The 25734-nt window shown below is 37.4% G+C and overlaps 2 protein-coding genes across 9 annotated transcripts in view; both read left to right on the forward strand.

Annotated features, from left to right (window-relative positions):
- The window catches only part of LOC132904638 (uncharacterized), a 394190-nt gene that overhangs the window by 343041 nt on the left and 25415 nt on the right, over positions 1-25734 (forward strand). For all 8 annotated transcript variants that reach the window (XR_009657643.1, XM_060955304.1, XM_060955323.1 and 5 more), the window contains one exon: positions 9024-9157. Coding sequence is in view for 7 of the 8 variants with exons in the window: in XM_060955304.1 (XP_060811287.1) it covers positions 9024-9157 (134 nt within the window). In the remaining variant the exon portion in view is untranslated. The remainder of the gene's footprint in view (positions 1-9023; positions 9158-25734) is intronic.
- The window catches only part of LOC132904675 (bumetanide-sensitive sodium-(potassium)-chloride cotransporter), a 202168-nt gene that overhangs the window by 112805 nt on the left and 63629 nt on the right, over positions 1-25734 (forward strand). The gene's annotated exons all lie outside the window — the stretch shown is intronic.

The following is a 25734-nucleotide window of genomic DNA, read 5'->3' on the forward strand; positions in this document are numbered from 1 at the left end:
GGGATTTGGATTTTTGTGAAAATTAACAAATTTGACAAAGAAAATTAGGCAACATTGAACAACAAAATTAATTTTCAAAAAGTAAATTTCATCCTGTGAATTTTCATTTTTATTGGAAAACAATTTTTACCTTACTGTGGAATTATATAACATCGTAGGAATATTGATAAACATCGCGAAATATTCTTAGATTTTTAAAACACGTAGAACAGCAAGGAAATCAATTTTGCATACAAAAGATCCAATTTGACTACAAAATATGAAAAATATGTTTATTTGAAAAGATTGAGGATGCTGCTGCAGGAAAGAAAACTATTATTTATACAAGCGTTAGTACTGTGAGGAATCCATGACTTTTACATTTTACGATTATCGGCCCATAATATCTACTCTTGGCCTTACAGGCCAATTTTAAGTTGGAATGTAGAAGAATAACTCACAAACGTTCTATTTTCTTACAAACTGCTTAACGTCCTTATATACTGCCCTGAAATCATTGAGAATTCAAAATCAATGTCGCTGCTACAAGAAACTTACGATTTCACACCTTATCCTAAGATCTCCTTCATATGCAGTGACAAATCGTTTGGATATCCTGCTAGTTTCAATCGCATTGCGTTAAATACCAACATTGCACATCCATTTATTATTATATTTTCTCAAACTTGAAAATCAACGAAGTACTTTTTGTACCGTACCTTGTCTTAATTCATAATTCTATTATAACTTGTAATCTGTAATATAATATTGTATACTGTAATGTGTTTTCTCGCCGTAAATAAACTGAAATTCAAATTGAGGAAGGAAATTTTAGAATCAAAATTCTACACGATATTGTTCCTCCATGAATCGCCGAATTTCTACAACATGTTCAAAGAATTTCTTCCATAACCATGATCCGCTATGCCGAGCATTCTTGCTGTAGCAAGCCGTACGATTCACAAATTCTCTCGAGTAGAATACCGGAAACATAGCCGCGGTTCGCATGGTGCATACCGAGAGGAATAGCCCCGTATATCTGTCCGCTAATTCCAGGATTTTCAACGAGTGTACGAAACTAGCGTTATCATCGTTAGCACACGGTTCGATGTAACGACGCGTATCAACGCGGTTCACAGCGATAAATCATGGTGAAAGCAACCCCTAAATAATACGATACCGGGAGGCTGATCGTGCAACCGCACGAAACTCGACGAATTCGTGGAAAAACGTCGTTGGCTGGCGTTCATTTTGTAAATGAACGGGACCACATCGTTTGTAACTCGTGCAACATCGTGTTGAAGATCGTAAGTTACGGTTCCTTTATCGCGGTTCGACTAATTACCGGTCGATCGCGAAAGGACGCGTTACACTGTCCGGTCGAAATGGAAAACCATGAAAATACGAGAGAAAGGATTTAATTATTCTTCACCAGAGGCAAGATGAATTTGCATTTGGGTTCGTTACTCGAATTACACTGAAGCATGCTCCACGATTACCGATTCTTTTGATAACCGCCGCGAAATTGTTATACGGTCGGTAATGGTTATGTGGAAGCTTTTGTGCCAGGCTGGATTTTGGAAGTGAAATTGCATATGCGGATAATACGATAAAGTATTAATGAAAGAGACGATGGAGTTTTAAAATTCGTAGGATTCGTTGATCTGTGTGACGCTTCTCGTAGATTATAATAAAATAGAAAAATTAATATTGAGTCACTTTTTATATATTCATAATGTTATATAAAGTAAAATTATAGATCATGTAGCCCCGTAACGTCTAATAGTAGTAATAGTAGACGTAATAATACGAATATGTTTCATCTATTTTACAAAACGAATTAATTTTAAGAGCTGTATCGTGTTCACGATCTTATGTCACAAAATTATACGCATTACTGTCACAAAAAATACAGTAAGACTGTACCAAGCTGTAGAAAACATATAACTGTACCAGACAAAAGCTAACCCATAAAATCTGTATTCTGTTCTGTACCTGTTCCTCGTTGACAATGGAGAACAAACAAGTAGAGTATGTAACGACAGTAAACAAATGTTCACTTACGACAAAAGAAACGAAGGAAATTGCAGAATTATCGTTGTACGACTAATCGAAGCCAAAGAATTCTTCGTCGATAATAAAAACTAAAAAAAAATAGAATATACAACGAAAGCGAAAGAGAAAGGCGATTCGTAGCCATAACGAACACGAATATTAACGCGCCCAACGACCCAACTCGCTCCTATTCGCACATCGATTCGCTTTAGTAGCCTGTAGACTCATACACCCTGCAAAAACTGCTTCAACTCATAGCCAGCATTAATCGGCGCTGTTGCAATGCGAATTTTCGCGCGAATGCACAATTCGATGAATCGATCGCAAGTTTGTCGACAAACAAGGACGTGAAATCCGTCCGTGAAATGGAAAAGTACACAAGGCTCGTATGCTGCACCGATAATGTCGAGGTCGAGAGGTGTTAATTATCTTGTTTGCACAGTTGTGCTCGTGCCGCGATTGTTTGTCGTGGCTACCTTTGATACGTGTCCGGTGTTTGACACCAGCTTTTATAATTCACATCTACGCCACGAATTTACCTTCTTCTTCTGTTAAGTGAAAAGCGATGCGTGGAATCTTTGTCTTTGAGAGTAATTCTTTTTGCAATTCGAGGACCGTATGGGTGTGTACGGTGTGTTTGATAATGTTTGAAGAGAGAAATTGATTTTTTTAATTTTTCATGATCTTATAGATATGTATGTAGTTTTAGTATTTTGATTTGGACAAGTCATTGGTACTTGTATGAAATACATATGTTATTTTTCTATTCTTATTCCATAAGAATAACTAATAAATCTAATAACTCTATTCTTGGTTTTTCTATATTTCATGTTTCTAAAATAACGACGATCCTGTGTTTATACGACATCGTCATAAGAGGAAAGAAATTCGCGTTTTTATAATTTCTCTACTGGGAAACCTCGTAGAATAATATTTGTACCGTTCAGGCAACTATCAAAGGAATACTAAAGACAAAACTACAAAATCCATTCGCTAAAAACTGGGTCTTCCAAGTCACGTCAAACGACTTACCACAGGTAATCACACGATGGCCAACTTCATAACACATCCTCTATCATTTGAAAAGGGCAGATAATTGACTCGATACGCTTCGTAATAAAACAACTATGGCACAGTTACGTCCCCACAGGGCAACATTCTCCTAGAAGGCGCGAAGGAGCCTGCAAGATTTATCGCGATTGCTTTCCCAGCGACGAGAGGTGAGGATCAGTGGCACGTGACCCAGCTATCAATCCCTTTGCGCCACGACCGCTCACCTGCCTTTCCAGCTTTTACTTTCCCTCTGAAAACGACGATCCCCTCGCGTACAAGCAGCTAGAAATCCGATCGTGGCCGAGAATTTGCTCGCATTCTGAATTATTCAGCCCTCCACGCGTTTCTCCAGTACGCGTACGCGCTATCATTGGCGAATCTCATTAATAATTTGTCACTCGATCAACGAGCCCTCGAAACGTATCGGGAACCCTTTTAACTCGAGCCAACGTCGACCGTCCAACGTGGAGGTCCATTCGCAGCTTCCTCGCGGCTCGCACGTGCCTCGAATGAAACGAACGCATGCACGCACTGAGTCACCGGGGACTTTGAACCGACGCGACGCCGCGTCCTGCCCGCCGAAAAACCAAGAATACTAATACGACGAGGTGAATGGAAGAGCTGCGTGGCTAGGTTGCGAAGAGTGTGTCGCTTTGCGTTAAAAAGGAAATTTTCCTGAGACGTATTGGTGGTAGAAAGGGGATTCTCGAGATTTTTGGCAACTAAGTTCAATTAGGAATATCTACTTATATCACGAAGCGAATGGGAGAGCTGAGTTACGAGGAGAATTTGTCCCTTGTTGTTAGAGGAGAAATGTGTATTGGTGTATTGGTGATAGAAAAGTGGGTTTTGGAGATTTTCGATAACTGAATTTATTCGCATTTATATTAAAAATATTTAAATTATCAGGTGTATGGAAGAGCTGGGTTGCGAGGAGTGCGTCGCTTTGTATTAAAGGGAAAAGCTTCCTAGAACGTATTGGCGATAGAAAAGTGGATTTTGGATATTTTCGGTAACTGAATTTATTCGTAATTATATTAAAAATATTTAAATTATGCACATGCATCAAGTGCATGGAAGAGCTGAGCTGCCAGAAATGTGTCGCTTTGTATTAAAGGGAAAAGCTTCCTGGAGCATATTGACGATAGAAAAATAGGACTTTGGAGATTTTTGGTAACGAAAATTATTCGTAGTTAGATTAAGATTGCTAATATTATGAGGCAGAAGAAAGAGTCATATGCTTTGAGTGAAAGGCGAAAGATTATTATAACTTATTGGAACTTGTGAAGTGAATTTATTCGTAATTAAATCGAGAACGTTAATGCAATGAAGTGAAACGTTGTACTATGTTTAAGAGATTAGCTGATAAATAAGAAATTTGGAATTTTAAGACGAATGAATATAATTAAGAAGAGTATTGAGTCAAGAACGGAACTCGATGTTAGTGGAAACACGACAGGCTCGGAGCTAGTTGCTAATGAATACGTGAAGGAATTAAGTTGGCTTGTTCATAGTGCAGAAATGGTTTGATTTTTTATGGATAAAATTAATTGCATCATTATATAAAGTGTTTCGACACATATATATTATGTTATATGTCCATATTTCAAGGAAGAAATTTCGTAGAAGGTATTAAAGAGGAGTGTAGCCTAAGTACTACAAGCTTATATAGCATTATATCATGTTATGCGTATTATAAGGCTGGCAAAGAAGAAGGGATGAACATGAGAAATAACTCTTTTGTGATTGATGATGTAGTAATCGTATTTAAGGAACTGGTATATAAATGAACCTTTCCGTGATAAATGATCGAGTACAAATGTTCGAGGAATTAGATTATGAATCATATTTTCGTAAAAATTAACATCAAAGATTTCATATCTATTTTCCAAGTTGTGAATACAGACTAGAAGAAGAAAAGAAAGAAAGAAAAAAAAATTGTTGGTCGATGTAAATGAAACGTGTACAAGAAAGATTGTTAAGGCGGTCGAAAAACTTGTTAATCTATCGATGAATCCTTTCGATACTCCATTGAAACAGCTCATCGCTGAATCTCGTTAGGAACGTAAATTTTTTACATGACGCACGTGTCTCGAATGAAACTCACATGCGGTTATCGATCGACGTGCCCACCTTACTCGTTGTGTAAGCAATGCTGTTCCTTTTAGAATACGTTAAGCTCTCTCTCACGGACACTGCTACTGTATTCCTTAATTTTTGTTCCCTGTGTTCCGCAATTTCAATGCCTCGCTTCGTTTCCACACGAACGTGATTTTATCGAGAAACCAAGAAACAAAGTCTCCGATATATCAGTTACAGTGAAATGTCGAACGCTGTTCAACCTGCAAAGAGTTAATTTTTCTGAAACCACATACTTGATCTTGATAAAATTGATCGGTTTCGTTTCTGTAAAATTCAAACGATCGTTCTAAATAATCATCACTATACAATCGATGAAAAGTACACACAAATATTGTTATTCCTTGATAGAAAGACCTTCCAAACGACATTATTTAACGCTTAAGAGATCGCATAATACGCGTAATAGCTGAAATAGACTAAACAATCGTCGATGTGTCACCAACACAAATATTACTTTTATATTAAAATCTTCTAAAACAATATCGCTTATGATATAATACACTATCACATATTATTTCACGATAGCATAGTAAATCTTCCTCAAAAAGAATAAAAAGATAAATGGTCCTAAACCTTTGAAAAATCTCTACATGAAACTCAATACGAAAGCTTTCCAGCTTTTATATCCGCATCCATTTAAATCCTCTATAAATTATAGAAAAGACAGAGTTGCGAAGTCAAAAGTAACCCCGCGCTGGCTTGTGCTTCCTTCAAAGCCTTGCAATGGCGGCGTTTCCGACGACTGGCAGCCGAAAAAGGACAAGATCGCATTACGTCTCGACGAGTGGCCACCCCCCGAAAAAGAAGAATAGCACAATGAGGGAGAAGAACGTTCGTCGGGATTTAAGGCTCCATAAATCCGATCGAAGCATCCCTTAAGCCCCGTACGCGGTGGTCACTCGGCTTTTACCAGATTGTATTCCGCGATATCTCCCGTTTCGACCCTCGACTAAACGCCTTTCACCTGACTCCGTTTAATGGACCGCCACCTATTTCGATCGCGATGACTTTAAGCGCGGCCCGGTTTAATTCTCCGCTTGTGTTCGATCTCGAATTTCCTGCAAGATTGAATTTTCTTCGTCTGGCAAACTACTAGTGAAATCGGAGGATCTGAAAGATCGAGACAAGGGAAGATAAGAATGCTATAGTATTCGGTGTTCTTTGTAGGATTAAATGAATTCGGGGATGAAGAAGAGGTTTGTCCGGGCTGTAAGATACAAAGCACGTTTGGTTTGTTGTCGTAGCATAGATTAGAGTTTAAACGATCGACACAATTCATCGTGAATATGTACAGTGAATTAATCCTGCGCGTAATACACGTTTATGTGTCAAACTGGATTTCCTTCCAACGAGCAAGAAGGTTGTCGAATCCTCTCGTTTCAAATCGGAACATGGCAGACAGCGTAGAAGATATGCCAAATATCACACATCTTATATTTTTCTCAAACTTAAGAAATATTTCAATGATAAAACAACGCGATTGAATCGGAAGTGACCGAAGACTTACGTCGTTATTTGTAACAGTTGGTAAGCAATTGACCGAATTGCTTTGATAACAAAAATTTGTAAAACGCTCAAACGAAGTACAAATCTTGACTGAGTTACGTGCAAACCTAATAACAGTTCCAATACTCGAAGATATTTAACCTTCCTGATGTCGAAAGAATGCTTCGTAATAACATTTATCCTACCCGTCTCTTTTCTACAAAAATCTAAAAGAATCCAAACTCAAAGAATTTCATTTCGACAAATAGATCAAGCAACTTACTCTCTGCAGCCTTTCAAGAAACTCGGTCTGAGACACCGGTATGTTCTATCCGACGAGAAAAAAGTGATGTGGTTTTCTCCTGGAACGAACGTATCCACTAGAACCTGACAAACAAAATAACGGAATTCCAAGGAAATTTCTCGAACATCCAACGAAATTGAAACATCGAAGAGGCCGGGAGGACGGTTTAAAACTCGTTTGGTTGGAGTTGGGACCAATACGGGTGCAGTTCGTCGCGCATTTTCCAAGTTCCATCGGTTCTGGCAATTTATTATCGACGTCGATAGTCGCGGCGGGCACATTGAGTTAAATCGCGTGAAATACTGCTTTCGGCACATTCGTTGAGCGCAATTATTGATAGGACAGCCAGCGGACTCGAAGCAGAAGCATAGACGAAGGCTGTAGCCGCGCTCAGAATCGAAAGGGTGCAATCAATGTACCGTGCAACGCTTCGATTTAAATTCATGAATAATTCCTCCCAGCGGCCAGGCCGAAGATCGACGAGCTCTCTTCCATTCTCTTCCGTCTTTCTTTTTTCTTTTGTCTTCCTACGCCAACCATCCTGGCTTTATCGGGTCGTTCTGCTCGATCGGGCCGAGCTTAATCAAGAAAATGTTCGATACCCACGAAACTTTCGCGGTTGTCATTCGGTTCTTGGTGAAAATCATGTGGCGGAAATTGTGTCATGCAAATTCGAAGAAGCTTGCATATGGTTCCAGTTACGAATAACTTCAAATATGATCGGAACGATCATTGTATAAAAGTCAGCATAGTTGGCCTACCTCTGTTTAGTGTAAAAGTATTATAATAATATTTCATTTTAATGTAAAAAACAAAGAATACTTGTGAACATTTTTCCATTAAAAATTTAAATCATCTTGCGTTCTCTAAATACCATTTTACATATTCGCGTGATTTAAGAATATAATAAGAATACATTCTATATATTTAAATTTCCCACAAATGTATAAATGCATAAACGCATAAACATAATCTTCGTAGTAACAAGCGTTCGAAACTTTGTCCCATTTTCTTTTACACAGACATGCATCTATCCTTCCATGTACCATTCAAGTTACAAATACTGTCGATTAACGCAAATCTTAATTCCAAAATCTACAAAGAAAAGGAAACGAAGAAGATCGAGTCACTAATCCACAATGAATCAATTTAGCTTCGTTTCAGTCGATAATCCGAGCGAAATTAATTCCAGCATAAAATCCTCTAACACGAATGTCCATCTCTGATCGAATCAATCGCGCAACCGCGTAAACAATTCTCGTTCGATTTTCCTTCCTCCCTACTAGCCCGAGTTTTCACTCTCCAATAGCCGAGACTTCCCATTGGAAATAAAATCGAAATCGACAAATTCTGAACTAACGTGACGTCGCCGGAAGCCAAAGTCCCATTGTCGATATACACGAACATTTTCTAACGGAAAAGAGATCGTAAATAGGTCGTATTTGCCTGACAGACTACTGTCCGATATTTTACTTCCTCGGCAAACTTCTTTCTTCTTCTTTTTTTTACGATTCATTTCGCGTCCTGTGGAGTCGGCGATAAATCTGCTCGCTTATGCTCGTCCGAGTCGAAAAGCGTTCGCGATGCATAAAACTCAGCAAAGTCTTGAAGGGGTGGAAGCACCATTGAAAATTATCATGAACGAGGGGAGCGAATCTCGTTCGCCTGATGAACATCTGCAGAGATAGAGACATGGATAGAAACGTGCACGTTTCAGTGCATCCACGATGAGATCAATGATCTTGAAGCGAAATAAATTTGCACATGAATAAGGGTTCTTGATGATCGGTATGGAGGGCAGTGGGACGTTTCTGGACGACGCTGGAGAAGAACTGGCTCAATGGGAATTGAATAGATTCGCTCGAGAAGATGAAAGGAAATACGTACTCGTGTTTACTTTCATTAGATACTAAATTTTTCTGCGTGAAAATTAAGAAGATCACTCCAGAGCAGGAACAAGAGTCATTACGTTGACTGATAGGAAACACTAATTCGTTTGTTACAGAGAGAGGCTACGCAACGAGATGTGGAACGCGAACGACGACAACGAATGGAAGCCGAAGCTCGGGTACGCGAGGCTACGGCTGAAGCTGAAAGAGCACGCTCCAGGGTTCATCATCTTCAGAGAGAACTGGCCAGGTAAGAAAACGTTCTGTATTATATATGACAATTACAGAAGAATGATACGTTATGTACACTTTCGTTAATTTTCTGATTTCTATGTTATTTGATGATGAAAGATAAGATAATAATATAATGTACTTTGATTAAGAATATGATTAAGAAGAAACACAACATATTTGATCTGAAAATCAAATAGATGATAAATTGATGAAGTTTTATGAAAATATTAATGGCATACCTAATACATATATAATATGTGATAACCAATATTTTTTGACAAATAAATATTTTTCAAGAGAATCCAATAAACAAATTTAATAAAAAGATAGTTTTGGTAATGTATGATTGGTTAACAGAGTATTGGGTTTTAGGATTACTGTCATATGATAAACAGAAAATGTGACCCATCATATTTTTCCCATAAAATGTTCATACGAAAATTGAATCAGTTTGTTGTGAATATATTTTTTATTAATATCCTAAAAATTCAGTCGATAGATTACGAGATACCAGATTTAAAAACTATTTCGTTTATCGAAATCTAGTCGAAATAAAAAATTCCAATTTCATTGCAGTATCGATTAATTTTTTATTTTCCCCGCCTGCAACGTTTGTACAACACGTTCAACCAATTTAATTAAAACACATTCATGTTGTACATAGTAAAAAAACGCTTGAACCAGCCCTATGGAAAAATACATATGCATACGGAATATAAATTGGTCTACTCGAGTTCGAAGCGAACACGTGCTTTCAGTAATTTTCTATCTATTTCAAGTGAGCTCGTGCATCAACTACATTAATTGAAAAATCCCCCTGTTGCCAATTAAATCTAAATTCTGACCAAAATTAACTTTACAAATATTTTGACATATATATACATAGATATATTTATTCATAAAGTACAGCATAACGAATAATGCATACTTAATATGCCATTCCATATACACTCACCCCAGAATTTTATACACTGTGAAAAGTTAACCCCTCTGACCTAATTAAGACAAACAAATACAAATACGAAGAGCTTCATGTTCTTGAAGCTTAACTATCGCGAATTATGAGCATAACGAAAAATTGTAATATGTAATACGAATAAAAATTCATTAAAACTATAAAAAGCTTTACAGACATTAATTATATCGGCGAATTATGCTGAGTCAGTTACAATACAGAAGCGACGAGATACGATGTGCTGGTTAGTTGAATAGATTCATCAACATAGAGAATTTTTTAAAGCGTAGTATAAAAGTGCTACGAAACGAGAAAAACAATAGGCTCATAATTCGTCGAAAAATTCAATTCGGTATCTGCGGTGTTTTCGAAGAAGACAGCTTCTAATACCTTATCACCCTATATATTCTACCGTCAAAAGAGAACAATGTCTCCCGTAACCCTGGGAGAGCACAACTCGGTGCAACTTCGTTTATGCAGGGGTCCACGTTTCCCATCGATAGACAGGAAAAGAGAAACCAGGCCTGCAAATCGATGCGGTTGCCAAACATCCGGTAATAATTCGAGACGCTTGTTCGACATCGATTTCTCCTTCCTTTGCCTTCCTCTCTACATAAATGTATCTATACACGCGTATATATGTGCATGTATGCACGAGCTCGCGAAAATCGCTTATTTCATCGAGCCACAGACAGCGCTTTATTTCCCGTGCACAGCTCGCCGGAAAAGTATCGACTCGATATAACGTATAAATAATGCGACCGCGTTTCCCACGCAATAACTACCGGATTTCATGGTAAATCATCGATATTGGCATCCTTCCAATAACATATCTCGAACCGGCCAAAACCTCCCTCGCGAACGTATTATCGCAGCGTTGTATCGAGATTACAAGTTTTCCCTTCTCAGCCAAACTACGGTACGAATCGAACGCGGTGGGCTGTGGAAATTTTACCTTGGATAACATTTACACATTTGTTTCACACGATCGTTTCACCGTGCTACGTAGATTAGCGTTGTGTCCGCGTTCATCGAACGTTTCGAGGGATTCAAGTGTTTGCACGATGCATCATCCGCTGCTCATGGAATGTTTCGAGTTTTTGGCCCCATCGTTCGAGGGTTGTTCGAGCATAGTTTCGATATACGAGTATTCGAAATAATAATAATAATAACTGGTATTTATCGTACGGATAACGTTCGTTAATAAAATTAAATACAACTAGGAATATATACGCGTCTGCTCATAAATATTAAGACTGTTCATAAATGGTAATAATAGATTTTTTATACGAGTAACATTCTTTGATGGAATTAAATACAAAGAAAAATGTATACATCCCCGTTCACAAGTATCAGGGCGCTTATGAAAATCTAAGTAAACCTGAAAAATTGTTAGGGAATTATCAAAACCTTTGAGAATGATATTTCATTTGAAACGTTAGACTATAAAGAATTTATATTCCATATTATAATAAGAATCTCATCAGTTTAATGTAATAAATTTAATGCTCTTCTTTTCTCTCTGTATATCTATCTTCACAATTTTGACCTTGGGAGTACATTGTAATAATATGAAAAATCGTTGAATTCTTTCTATCGGAATAAGGTTTATGGATAACGTATGCCTGAGAGGTAAGAGGTTGGCGATAATTCTTTCATATCGGACCTTTCTCGATGACAAATCTCACCGTCGGAAATGCTATCAACCGGATATATTACACCGGATATCGGAAGCTGGTACTTTGACGTTAAATCATAGTGGTTGTTCGTTTTATTGAAGGATCACGTTCGCGAAGCAAGTTGGAAACGTCCTCGAAGATTGTATTGAATGTAAGACCTTTAATCTTTTCGCTGCGTTCAAACTGTAGAAACGTTAATACGATTCTGCATCATAGACAACGTACGCATACGCCTTTAGCAATTGATATTATATAATAATATTATTTAATATTTCTATTAGGTAATATTTATAAATATTGATAACATATTGAGATATATATAATTTTATGTACTAGAATAGATTAGCCGCGTAGTAGTGACACACGTATGTGAATATGAATGTATGGAAGTATGTATGTGCACAGCGTCTCGAAAAGTAGATGAAGAAAGTGCTGAGACGCGTGCAAATGTATATCGACGAATATCCTGAAAATCGTTTATTAAATAAATCTAAAACTATTTTAATATGAATTCTAAGTGTAACCATAGTGTTTCTCTACTTTTATTTTGGCGATTAAGATCTACAATTCTCAACAATACATATACATATCCAGACAATTTAAAAAGATTTTATCAAAAAATAGGTGTAACTTAAAGTTTATAATTCCTATCAAATACTAAACTCTTACTAAAATTGAAAGTCGTCTTAAGACTATTATGCGGAAATGTATATGTTGTCCGTAGCGAAAGGGTTAAGGATATTCGATAATTGTAGAAGAAAATTACAATAACGTACAAACTTTGTGTAATCTCCGGTACAATGTGTTCGAGTCATTTTACCATTAATCAAACGATCTTATGTAACAATTTTCCTGTATCTTCCTATGTCTCTTATATTCGTGGTCAGTGATAAGAGATGAATTAAATCAGTCCATTAACGAATCTTACCGATTCCTTATTTCATGCCTGACAACATGTAAGCCGATGTAACGACTAGCCAATAAATTATATTCCCATCGCGACGAACGTTATTATTGCGTAAGATTCGAGGGGTTGTCGATTTCTTCGTTTCCGCTACAATAGTTAATCGCAAATTCATTCGAAGATAAATGAGAAAAAAGAAGAAGAAGCTGACTTGGCGAAGCTCGTTAATGACGCAGTCGACTGCAATGATTCGCAGGAATCGAATAATTGCTTAATTATCTGCGATTCATTAGTCATGTCCAATTACACGAAAGCAAGCGTTAAATAGGGTATTAAGTGCGGTGTAAAATACAACGTTAAAGGACCGCTGCGTATCCCGGTTCTCCCATAAATGGATAAAATTTAATTCCCGCGTTCGATTGTATTCGCGCGCAAATGCCGCGTAAACAGCCTATTGAATTCCAAAATTTTAATCGACGCGTCTGCTGCCGGTATACCTACGAAAATTAAAAAAATCTCCCAAGTCAAAAAATGACGTCGACACTGATCTTTTGTGAAATTTTTATTAGTCGGATTAAGTAAGAAAAGCAAGTAATTACACTTTTTATTGGAAACTCCATTGAAGATAACTTTTATAGCTGATATGAAATATTAGGTTATTGTATGAGCAATATGATTCTTTCAAAATTTTATACTTTATATGGGAAATAAGATATAAAGTGAATTGATTACATTAATTCATATTAAGAATCTTACTAAACAATTCGTACAATTTAATGCTCATAATCTGTATCAAATACTAGTAAAAGTTGTATTAAAAACGAAAGATGTCCTAGTGCTTTTCAGCAGGAAATGGACATCTATTTGTTGGTAATATAGCAACGATGTATCTCCCCGAAGTTTCGTTTTTATTTTAAACTCGTCACTTACAAAAACCAGATTAGCCATGAAATAAACTTAATATGAATTAAATTATATTAAAAAATCTTCTTAGGGGAAATTGAAATCCTAAAAAGCATGAATGCTCCAGAAAACGTCAAAATTAATAAGGATTTCTTTTATTTGCCTCTCGAAAGGTCGACACAACACGACTGACATTAAATAACTTCTTTACAATTACTAAAATCTACTGTCACTATTATGAAAACTTGCATTCATTACATCTTCTATCAAAAAAAGAAAACGATTCCCTTTATACACCCTCAAATTCACATAACGAAAAGACATACTCTTTCTCCTTACCTTGAGCCATATCGCATTTATGTCAGAAATACCTACGGAAATATCAGACAACGATCCTTGGCCAGCATGCACATTGCCATTGAAGCGATATAAAAACGGAGACTGGAACGCGTGTTTGGCGAGAAACGAGGCTAGCCAAGCAGACAGAAGCACGTTAAGGCGGAGTCATGGGATCTACCCCTCGACTCGAGTCACGTCGAACGCATCTCGGAAACGGGACAGGGTCGATTCTGCGAAGGGGTTGCTTATGGCAGAATGCCACGAGAAGCGAGACAACAAAGCATCGTGCGTGCTCGCAACAAAAGCGTCGATGCGCTTCTCACGCTATTCCGGTTGCACAGATGCAGATGCACCACGACTTCTCGATGCCCTTTGCACGTCATTCCAGCTGCGAATGGATTATAGTTATGCTAATGCTAGAAAGATATGAAAACTGCGCAGAGAACGCGTCATCGAGGAAAATCGCATCTATAAGCAAGAAAAAACCTTGATATTAATTCAATTGTGCAAGATTCTCTTCAGCTGCTTTTGTTATTAATTTGAAATTAATAGCGTAGACGTGGATAGTAATCTCGTTTATCGCGATAGGCGTTTGAATAAAATTTCTAAGGTAACAGTTTTCCCGTAAAATTCTTGGATTTAATGAAACGTGTAGTTAATATTTTCCAAGCTTTAAACCAGTAGTGTATTTATACTTAACACTAAAAGGTGAAACCTAGTGAAACTTGAATAGACGTATTCTCGTCGAAAAACAAAGAAGAGGAACTTGGAAGAAGAGAAACCATAAAATTACAGTTATCATTCGCAATATCCATAGATATCGCGATTTCAATATTTTGTATGTTCTAAAAATCTGACTTGTTCTAATTCTGATTCGCTGATCTTTGATCAAATAGATCGAAGAGGCTCTACAATCTTCTGCTTTTACGATCTGGGGAAATTTGTAACGATTCTCGTAACTGTAGATACGAAGAAAGATTTCATACTTTAGGGGGAAATGTTGGTTTCGCGAGCTGGCATACATAAAGACATTTTGAATATAGGGACATAAGTTGAGGAATGGATTCAGTCAGAAATGTCCAGATGAAATTCCATCGATAAGAGCGTATTTCGCGTTTTCCCGTCTTTTGGCATGTAAGCATGTCTCCTTACGATTTCTGCACGATGCTATTCCCAGCCGGCGAAACGAATTTTTATCGCCAACCCCATTTGGCACCAGTATCGTATTTCCCGTCGCCAATAGCTTCCGAAAATCGGGACGGTTACGCATTATATCGTGGAAGTTTGAATTTTATTAAGGAACTTCTTGGCCCCTTGCCGGACAATAACGTTATGTCGATTGGATCGCTCGTAAGCTCGTACCATTTTTAATACTTTTCCACAATGTAATCTATTGGATCCTGAAAAATTTCGCGACCCTTAAACTCTGTACTTTGAGAATACATTATTGAAATAAGCTTCGCTAATAAATGGCCGTATATATTTTTACAAATAAAGTATAAAATTATATGTGCTTTTCAAGTGACCTTAGATGTCAATAATACGATTTCGATGACTTTTGGAGGCCTCTGAATGACCTTGAATAATAGTAGTAAGGCTTCAGTGCCTAGTGCTGCACCTTTCATATGACTTTAACTAGCAATGGCACGACCTCGATATCTGTGTAATCATATAACGATTTTGACTGCCAGTGAAATGACTTTTGTAACACCTTATGATCCTGAAACGACTTTGATGATCAATGGTCGTCAATTTTAATGATTCTCAAAATTTTGAAACGATTAAACATCAAATCGATATTTTCTTTATCCAATGAAATTCAGAAATCAAGCAAACAGAGGTGTTCATAAATAAGTTAAAAATTCTCTATATTTGTTTTATCTTTTTGATTTGTTGAGTTTTATCTTTATAGAAAGGAAAATTAAATACAGAATATAACGTAATGTCCATTCTCTTATCAAGACAACATCAATAGTACGAATGTATACGAATCTCGTCTGCGTAAGTCAATTCACGAAAATTGCTCTTCTCGCACGAATGGCACGTCGTCTGATTCAAGTGCGAAGCATATTCTTCGAGTATAACAGCGCTGCAACCAGCTACTAGAAACTTCACGGCGCAACGATATCTACGAATTCGGCGAAGGGCCATGGAATCAGCGAAACGCTTAACAAACATGAAAGCATTCAGCTTGAAAGCAGCGATACCCGCTATAGACCAAGATGCGTAATAGAAACGCGTCTCGTTAAAATGCAGTCTTGAACTTGGAGAACAGCATGAAGCGAACTTGAAATTGCATGGGAATCTCACAGATCTTCCCCGAGGATATACATTGCGTTCTCGTAGACTCGAATGGAACCTGCGTACTTTGTTCGCGTTGCGTTTGATTTTGTTAATCGAATGCGGCAGAGGATTCGAATACGAAAGAAAGTTTGGGTCGTACAGAAGCTGCAAATAAAAGATGTAGACGCTGCTTACAGAATCGATGTTAGATACCAAGACAATGGAACAATAAACAGGAAACAATTTAATTAAATATTCCTGTATACGGTCTGTGTATGTAACTTTTCAATCGGTGGAGATCTGCCCTTGATTTGGAAACTTCAAACTTTTTATTTCATCGTATAAAAAATGTCAAAGCAGAAGACGTTACAGTAGATCGATCATTGAGAAAGCAGAGATGTGCGATACGAATAGCCTGCTGATATTCGAAATAGCACAGGAAAGGTGTCGTAAGAAATATACTCTGGAACCTAATCATTCTCTTGTAAAATGGAACAAAAGTTTCGTCTCAGCACATAAACCGGTTTACGTTTCCAACGGATACAGATGTACAGAATTTGGATAATACATATCCGAGTCCGATGAGTGTAGATTCTTGAAAATGGATGATACGGCTCACGAAGATATACATATGTAAAATGTAAAGGTTTCAGAAAGTATTACGACGACTGAGTGATTCGTAGCATTTCAAGGGTCTCGAGACCATTAGGTAGTTTGAAAGATTTCTAGATCCCTGAAATCCTGAGGCCTTAGAAGTCTCATGGGTTTCAAGGTTTCCGGAGATATTAGAAATTTCTGAAAATCTTGAGAATCTGGCAGAGTTTCAGAGTACGAGGTCCATGGAAACTCTGAAATATTCAACGTTCCTAAGATCCTGGTAAGTCTTAGGTCTTTATGAATGCCAGATATCTAAACTCCCTTTAGATCTTGAGATCCCAAAATTATCGACAATACCAAACAAATAATCTTACCACATATAATGTAACAAAAGAAAAAAGATAAAACAAGACACGATAATTTTCAAGCCCTATTTAACATAAATTTTTTACTTGATCTATACAGTGGAATTCGACTATCATTGTTACATTGGTAAAATTTGAGACAAATCTGTAAATATACATCGAAGCTATAAAGATATTGATTTAAATAGTCGTTATTTTTCAATGGAACTATACTTGACACTCGTTGTATGTTTAAAATGACTATTCACAATTATACTAATTTGTTATTAAGTGTAAGTTCGCAATAAATATCTTGTAACTACTATATACATTTTCAAATTGACTTCAAATTCAATCAATATAATCGTGACAGCCATATTTTGTTACAGTGTTAGTGAAATTTCAAAGTATTTTGTATATCACGCACAATATACTTATATATAAAAGTTTCCTACCGTAACTGCTCAGATACTTTCGTGAGCTACTGTAAAGTCGTAGAAATTGCAAAGTGGAAGATCTATCGCGATCAATCGTGTCTGGTATCTGCTGAAAAGTCGATAACATCGCTACGACACGGCTATATCAGCCATGCTACCGACGGAAATGACAGTCTACAGACAGCAATAACGACGCCACCCTTTGGTCCCATCACCCCTCCGCTGTTCCGAGTCTCAATTCATCCGAACATCCCGATAGGACGTCATGTTCGATAAGTCTATGCTGTTTTATTACCCCTTTAAACTAAATTACAGCCAACCGTTTGCTTTTCGCGGCTATGAACCATTCGATCTACGTGCCCTGTAATTTCATAGGCATTTTTTTCTGTTCAACGTATCTTAACATTAAATTCATCTTGTAAAGCTCGAGCACCCTGTTCAGATTAACTAAATTATCTGTTGAAATGTTTTTTTTTTTAATGGATTATCATACGATCGAAAGAATTATTCGATGCATTTACGTTGCGTTTTTACGTTGCATTATCTGTGACCATTTGATATTATACTTCGACCCTGTTGTTCTCGTCGAATCTATGTGACTCGAAGTCAACATTATATTTCAGTAGATATTATCAAAATATAAGTAGTTTTTACATAATTGATCTTGATCCATGAAATATTCGACATATTTAAATTGTGCTGCTTGTATATTCTTTACGATTCTACGCACTTTTTATGAATAAACTCCTATATCCTCCAAGATACTCAAGATTTTCTCTAAAATTTGGAAAGAAGATATCAAAGGGATACATCTTCCCTTGAGAAAAATTTGATTAATTATTTGACGTTAAATGTATCTCAATTATCATTATGTATATCTATTATCATATTTTTCAAGAAGAATTTGCAAAGAATTTCATATAATAAAAATCAACATTATGCTTCTCGAGAAACATTATTTATCGTAAATAATGCAGTAAAAAATATCTGTCAAACTATATTGAACGATTGTACAATGGTATTGATCGATCGAAACCAGATCATTTCAAGGATAACGAAACGAGCAGATGAAGAAGAAGAAGGAACCTCGACAAGATATTCTTTACCCTAATGAAAAGTCGAAGCATGGTGATTTGAACACGAAGAGAATTCCAGCCGCAGAGATGGGCGAACGTGTCGCGTTAACCGATGTGATTATTCATTCAGGACAGAAAACCGTCAGCCGGTATATCCGGCCGGTTGTAATGCATCATGTCGCGTTATATCCTCGAGAACAAAAATGTCCGGCCAATGTACACGCATTCTGCTTGCGTGTTACGCGGTGCGTGAGTTGGCATGCCCCTCCTTCCTGGAACGGTTCCCGGCAGGAATTCACAGCGTCGGAGAATTGATCCCTTCGACCCTTTCTGGAAATCTTTCGTTCCATCGACACTGGTCGTGACAAGGGTTACGTATACTACCGAAAATTTTTTAGCCTTCACGTAAAAAACGAAATGGCGAAAGAATCGACTATTTACCTTTCTCTTAATTCTCCGATAATATATCTATATAATATAATTTTCTAACTACGAAAATAAATAGAAGTATTATTAAGCCTTTAATAAGGGCTCACTGAATTTTAGGAAAATGCGTGAGAACGAAACGCTTTATATGATACGTATAACGTGTTTTATCGAACGTAATATTACGGAGGTGGACTTGGAAGGGTTAAAGAATTGAAATGGTAAGCGGTGTACTAGATATTTGTATCGAATAATATAAGAGTATAATAGTATAATATAAGATAAAAGTAAATAATAGAAACTAATAACAATAAGCAATAATAAGTAACAATAAAAACTAATTTTGATACTTGTATCATTTATCACTTGAAAGTTATGACACTGCAGCGTTTACTATTTTTATTTTAGAAGGGAAATATATAAAATAATAAAAAATATATCGAACACATTTCATACAATAACAAATATATAAACAGCGATATAATTGAGGAAAAATACGCTCTTGATTAATGTTAATACTAATTTAAACATGACGTTATCAATTAAGTTCGCCATGAACCCTTTAGTTCCGCATAATTAATACTTTCACATTTCCAAAAAAATCCTATTACTTATTCATTGCGATCCGTCGCGTAAATCAATTGAAATTCTGATGATATCGAATTATCCGCGTGCTTCGAATATCAGGAACTTATTCGACCGGTATTAATAATTAACAGTGGTCGGACGTATTAATTTGTATTTAACTTGTCAGCGCGTTTATTTGCCGCAATGGTCAGTTAATTCGCAAACGTATGCCCGGTTAATTTATTATTTAACTCATGATTAATTAATGGGCGTAATTACCCGGCGGGGATCGCGTGGCGATAATCAAAACCGAGCAACAACAGACGACGAGGATCGTTTTATGCTTTTGTTTGGTGCCACTGTAATCGGTTACGTGCCGCTTCGCTGTGTAACTCATTCGTACAAAAGCAAAAATTAAATTGAATAATCGTTCGAAGATAATATAAAATAGGAAAAGGAAATTTCTGTTTGCACGAATGTCGAAGGAAAAAGGAAATGAGCGACAGAAATTTGACACAATAATTTATCAAGTATATACATATATATCTTTATTTTTGACCTCGCAACCCTGAAAATGATTTTGTTCAGTCTCTTTACAATGTCGATTAACGACTATACCGAATGACTATACGTATACATATGCTTATGATTTTATTTACTTTACTTAGACTAATTTCTCAATTCTGCTCTCTCTCTCTCACACACACACACACACACACACACACACACACACTTACCTTCTTTCATTATCTATTCATCTTCGTCTTTCTTCCTTTTCTCCACTTCGCTCAACCATTTTGTTACTTTTTCTCTTTCCCTACCATTGACTATGTCCTTTTCAAGTTCCCCCTTACCAGTTCTTTACATTCCCTGAACATATGCTCCAGCAAGCTTGGTCCTTCATGGCAAATCTTGCACTTCCTTTTCTCCTCTTCTTTTCGTATTACCTATCCCATGTTTCTATATTACCACATTTAGCATTTGTTATTAGCATCTGACTATTTTCATCCTCAGCTCTTTTGAAATACTCTGCTTATACATTTATTCTTATCTGTTTGTAGCTTACCTTGCATTTTTTATCTTGTCTTATATTGCACTTGTCTTTGGATTTCTCTGTCCCTTTCTTTTACCTTTTTCACCATTTCTTGCTCTTCTAAGCTGTTCGATTCGTAATCGTCATCTCTCGATCTCTTTCTCCTTCCTTTATTTTCCTTTCAGCAGTTTCTTCTTTGTTCTTCTTCTGCTTTCTCCTGAAACTTCATTGCCCTTTGCTCTATCTTAATTCTTATCTTGTCTCCCTTTGTCACTTCTAGCACTATGTAAATTTATCAAATATAACGATATTAACAAATTTACAATTTACAATTTATAGATTATTAGCTTCTTTTTTTTAATTCTCCAGAACTAACTATTTTGATAATTTCTCATTAGATAGAATAATCAAACTACTTGCAAAATTTCATTTGTTTTGATGACTTGTAACTTATTAATTTAATTATGCGAGGGATCTTGTCTCGGTACATCCTCTGTATATTCCCTTTCTTCGTCACGCGATGCTATATAATCCAACTTATAACAATTCCAGTTAATAATACAGTTTCGTGTACCTTGCCTTTACGATTATTATGTGAGAGAAGATAGTCCTATCGATATACATATTATCCTTTGCAAAAATAAAATGCAAATTAATTTGCATAGCTAGCCAACCAGTAAACAAGTGGTAAATTCAAATATCAACTCTGCTTTTTCCACCTTCCGCTTCTTTGATTTTTCCAGCATATTCTGATTCCTCTAGTAAAAACGCGAATTAGAGATAATAAATGGTACACGGGTACAGAGTGGTGACTCGGAAAGAAGAGAGAGCCGCCGCGACACGTGAATCAACGATAATTAATTCCCGCAATTTCTCGCGTAAGTACGCGAACCGTGTGCACGGTCGCAATTTATGAACGGCCTGCACGAAACGTCATCACGCGCTGTGCCCCGCCAAAGGGGTGGAAGAGCCGTGTGCAATGTGCACGTTTCGATCTTCATTCTAACGCATTTACACGTTCTGCACCCTGTGGCCGAATATCTCGATTAATCACTGAAACCGAAACTTTTACATTACAAACGAGAATATTCTTTCATTTGATGTTAAAATACGGTAGACATTAAAAGGACTAGATCTAGTATATTTGAGTCTTTTACATATACTTTGAAAAATGAAATCAAAATGAAATCATCTAAGTACGTATTATCGAATGCCGGTGGAGTAGAAATTTTTGTGTGTACTTTGCCAGAAATTCTACTCAAGAAATTTTTTAATTATCTTCGGAATCAATTGAAAAATACGATTGCCCGATTCTGAAACTAAACATGTATTTTTACTTGTTACATACTTCAAAACTCTTGGTTGCCGCAGCATTAATTATATTATTGACTTTTTATGGAATTTCAATTAATTTTGGTTATGAAAAATCTTTATATGTATATTATCGATTAACTTCAGTATAATTAACTTCATGAAACAAAATTACCTACATGTGTAACATTTATCTCCGTTTAATAAAATTCAAACTATATGTATCATATTTATCATACAGTTAATATTAACAACATTAATAATTCGTAAACTTCCGCTTAATTCTTTAAGCGTCAGCCGAAACAAATTCGCGAAATAACGTAGCCTGCAACAGCTGCGAATCTCCAGCTTCAAATGCAACCGTCACGAGCGACTTTCCTTCCTGCTCGTTCGTTAAGTCGTTCTCTTTCTCTTTCGCTTTTATCCGCACGACGCTTCCGCTCCTTTTTTCCTCGTGCTCGTTTTTCTTCTCGTCTACGCTGCTCTTCAGTCGCCTCCGCCTCTCTTTGTTCCATGCTGCTCTGTCTGTCCTTTGAATTGTTCGTCGCTTTAACTGTTCTTCCTCCACCTTTGTTTTGCTCGGTTCTCCACTCTTCTCGTTTTATTCCTTCATAGTTTTTAACTTCCTCGTTCTCTGCCCTTTGATTCCTATTTACGCTTTGTCCTTTTTTTGCACTCAACTACTTTTTTTTACCACTTCATTATACCCCGAAGACTTTCTCCTCTTCTCATCCTATATTAATTCATCTTTGAGGATTTCCTTCCATATTTCTCCCTTTTTTAAATATACCTATTTTTAATTTATTTACTCAGCAAGGTAAAGTCATCTTTAATAACAGATCACTCACTGTATCTTACGTTTTACTTCACAGATATTATTTCTCCTCTTTCTGTTACAATTGTCATATAACACGATAATAAATTATAATGCATTATGTTACGCCCTGAGGCTCACTATAGACCGTGTTTCTAACCGTCTCCCTTGGTGCTGCAGTGTCGCGGACGGATTGTCTTACATGACCGTCGAGATATACACAAAGTAGCGATGAACGCATAGTTGTCGTCAAGTAGCGAGTTCTAGAAACATCGATTCGCCTTCGGTCCGTTATTTTATCTACACAAAAAAGGTAGCATACGAGATCATAGGCGCGAACGGTTGCGAGACCCGAGCATGGTGGAAGTCGTCTCCCAGAGAAGACAAAGGACAAAATCGAGGGGCAGTCAGTGGCAAATCAGGATTCAAACCGACTGCATCGAGAGGTTCAGAGGAATAAAATCGAGGTCGCTTAGTCAAACGAATACATCGAGAAATATCATAAAGTCGGGTCGAATTATAGTAACAAACTAATTGTACCATCGTTAAATCATTTGTGACGTGTTCATTATAATTTTAGATATTGTTAAATATACAAGTTTATATTAACCCCGTTAATTCAGTGTCACAATCATTTGAACTACCTCTGTTATCCTAATCGAAACAGGGGAACGACTGATTCGCGGCGTCGATTATTGGAATCTTAACAAGAATTTACGCCTCTCGCTGAGGCGTCTTCCTCGCGATCGCGTCTCGTCGCGAACGGTCGTAACACATTATGTCTTATTTTTTCATTCCTATTATTCTTTCATTCAATGATATGAGAAGCGTTTACAAAAAATGATCCATCCATCCTTCTTCGTTTTCATTTAATTTTTCTTCCAGATCCTCGTTACATATTCTGCCTTTCTCCACAACCTAATTCGACTCCCTTTTTCTAGCCTTTCAGCCTCCTCTTCCAATTCTTTATTTCTGATTTTATTTGATGGTTGAACGGAAAGATTTACAAAAAATGATCCCTCTTCTTCTTATCTTTTACTCGTTATTTTTCTAAGCTCTCCATTTGTCCTCCCTTCAGCACAGTCTAATTTTACACCTTTTTCTCACCTTTCATCTTCCTCTTCGATTCTCATTTCATAAATCTCCTTCTCCCTCGTTTCTTTCGCATATCACTCTTCCTGCTCCTCCGGCACCCTCCTCGTCTCTTCATCTCTTTCTGTTCCCAAAGCAGCACCCTTTCAGTGTGCCTATTTAGCAGGCATTGTTCCTCAGCGCTGTTAATGGGCCCTCTCGGACGCGGAGAACGCTCATGGTTACGTGTCCAGCGGCAAAGGGTGGATGGAAAATTGAATTTCGTGTCTGCTCGCGCAAAAATAACGCGCGACTCCGCTCGTAAAACACCGCTCGGCCCGTACGAGGATGGAATTTTTAATTTTCACAGAGGAGAGCCTCTATCGCGAGACTGTTTGCCTATCCGATCGTACGAGAAATACACGAGTGTCCTCGCTTCGAGCACAAAATCGCGAAATTTCGAGCGGTTCCACGTCTGCCAGCCAAGCGACTAGCCACGAACAAACGCGCTTAACAGGCTGTTAGGTAATTTCCGCTGGCCTGGCAGGGTGCAATGTTTGCTCGTGATTTCAAAGTGACGTCGAACGAGAGTTCGTTGCACGTCTCGTCTCTTTCGACCCAAGAGGACAATGAACGAGTTGCGTCACGATCGTCGATCGATCTTCCTTCGAGACGCTGGTAGTTTCTCGTGACTGGCAATTAAATTGGCGAATTTGGTTCCTTGAGGTATACGGGAAGCTTTTGGGTCTGTTTTTTGATTTGCATTTCTCGGCAGTTGCACCGACCGGCTCCGTCTTCCGTCAAGATTTCAATTTCATCGCAAAAATACACGAATAATGTTCAGTTCTCAAGAAATTAATAACTTATTTCCATCAGTTTATTTCTTGCCAAAAATGAGGTAATTATGATACTAAAGTCTAAGGTAAATTTAAAATACCAGTCTTTAAATTTCTTCAACATTCACACGACTGTATATGCATTCGTAATCTACTAATAACGATAAATATAGTAAAAAATAATACGAATTAGTGGAGAATAAAATCTACATGAAACAAGTATAAACGCCAAGAAAATTTGCATCGCGACATAATTTTGTTTCTTTCTCTTTGATGAATAGGTCCCGAAAATGTCTTATCGATTTTAAAGAGAACGTACGACGAAATCCCCGAAGGAAGTTTTTCAACGGTAATTTAAATGCAATCGGAATTCAAAACATGTTTTATTTCGTACATTTTATATACTACAGCGAGCGCATAGTAAAACGAAACTCTTGAGCTGGCTTGTCCCTATGAAACGTGGCAATTTCGCCGTATTTACGATGCAAACGATCGGGAATGGGATGGTTACATCGTAAAGCGCGGTCTATTGCAGCCGTAAAGCGTACTGGAACGCGTTCGCGCGATACCTGCTGAAAATCGAAAGTTCGTCGTGCAAATTACAGACCGGAATTCCCATCTACTCGGCAGAAGGCGGCCGAACGATTTCCGTCGCCGGCTCGGAGAGGCCGAATTAGCCAGCGAAATTTGCGCGTCGCCAGAGAACACGGAAATGATAGGTGAAAATTATTCAATTCCAAAGTCCACGTGGAAATGGCAATCTCGATGGTAACGATCGAAAATTGCCGCGAAATTATGGCCGGCCTGTGTGCGGCCGCGCCGCGCCCATTAACCTCGAATTAGCCGCCATTTCCTGCCGACATTTTTCATTTTTCCGGGTAATTACGAGCCTTCCTTGTAATTATACCGTAAAGTACGACGCATGCCGCACATTTCGGGTCTCTGCAAAATGTTACGATATTCATGCGTCGCCAAATTCCCTCCGAAAATTGCTCTGGCGCCGTAAATCCTTGCCGAT

The sequence above is a fragment of the Bombus pascuorum genome, chromosome 1 (assembly GCF_905332965.1).
Source record: "Bombus pascuorum chromosome 1, iyBomPasc1.1, whole genome shotgun sequence".
NCBI lineage: Eukaryota > Metazoa > Arthropoda > Insecta > Hymenoptera > Apidae > Bombus > Bombus pascuorum.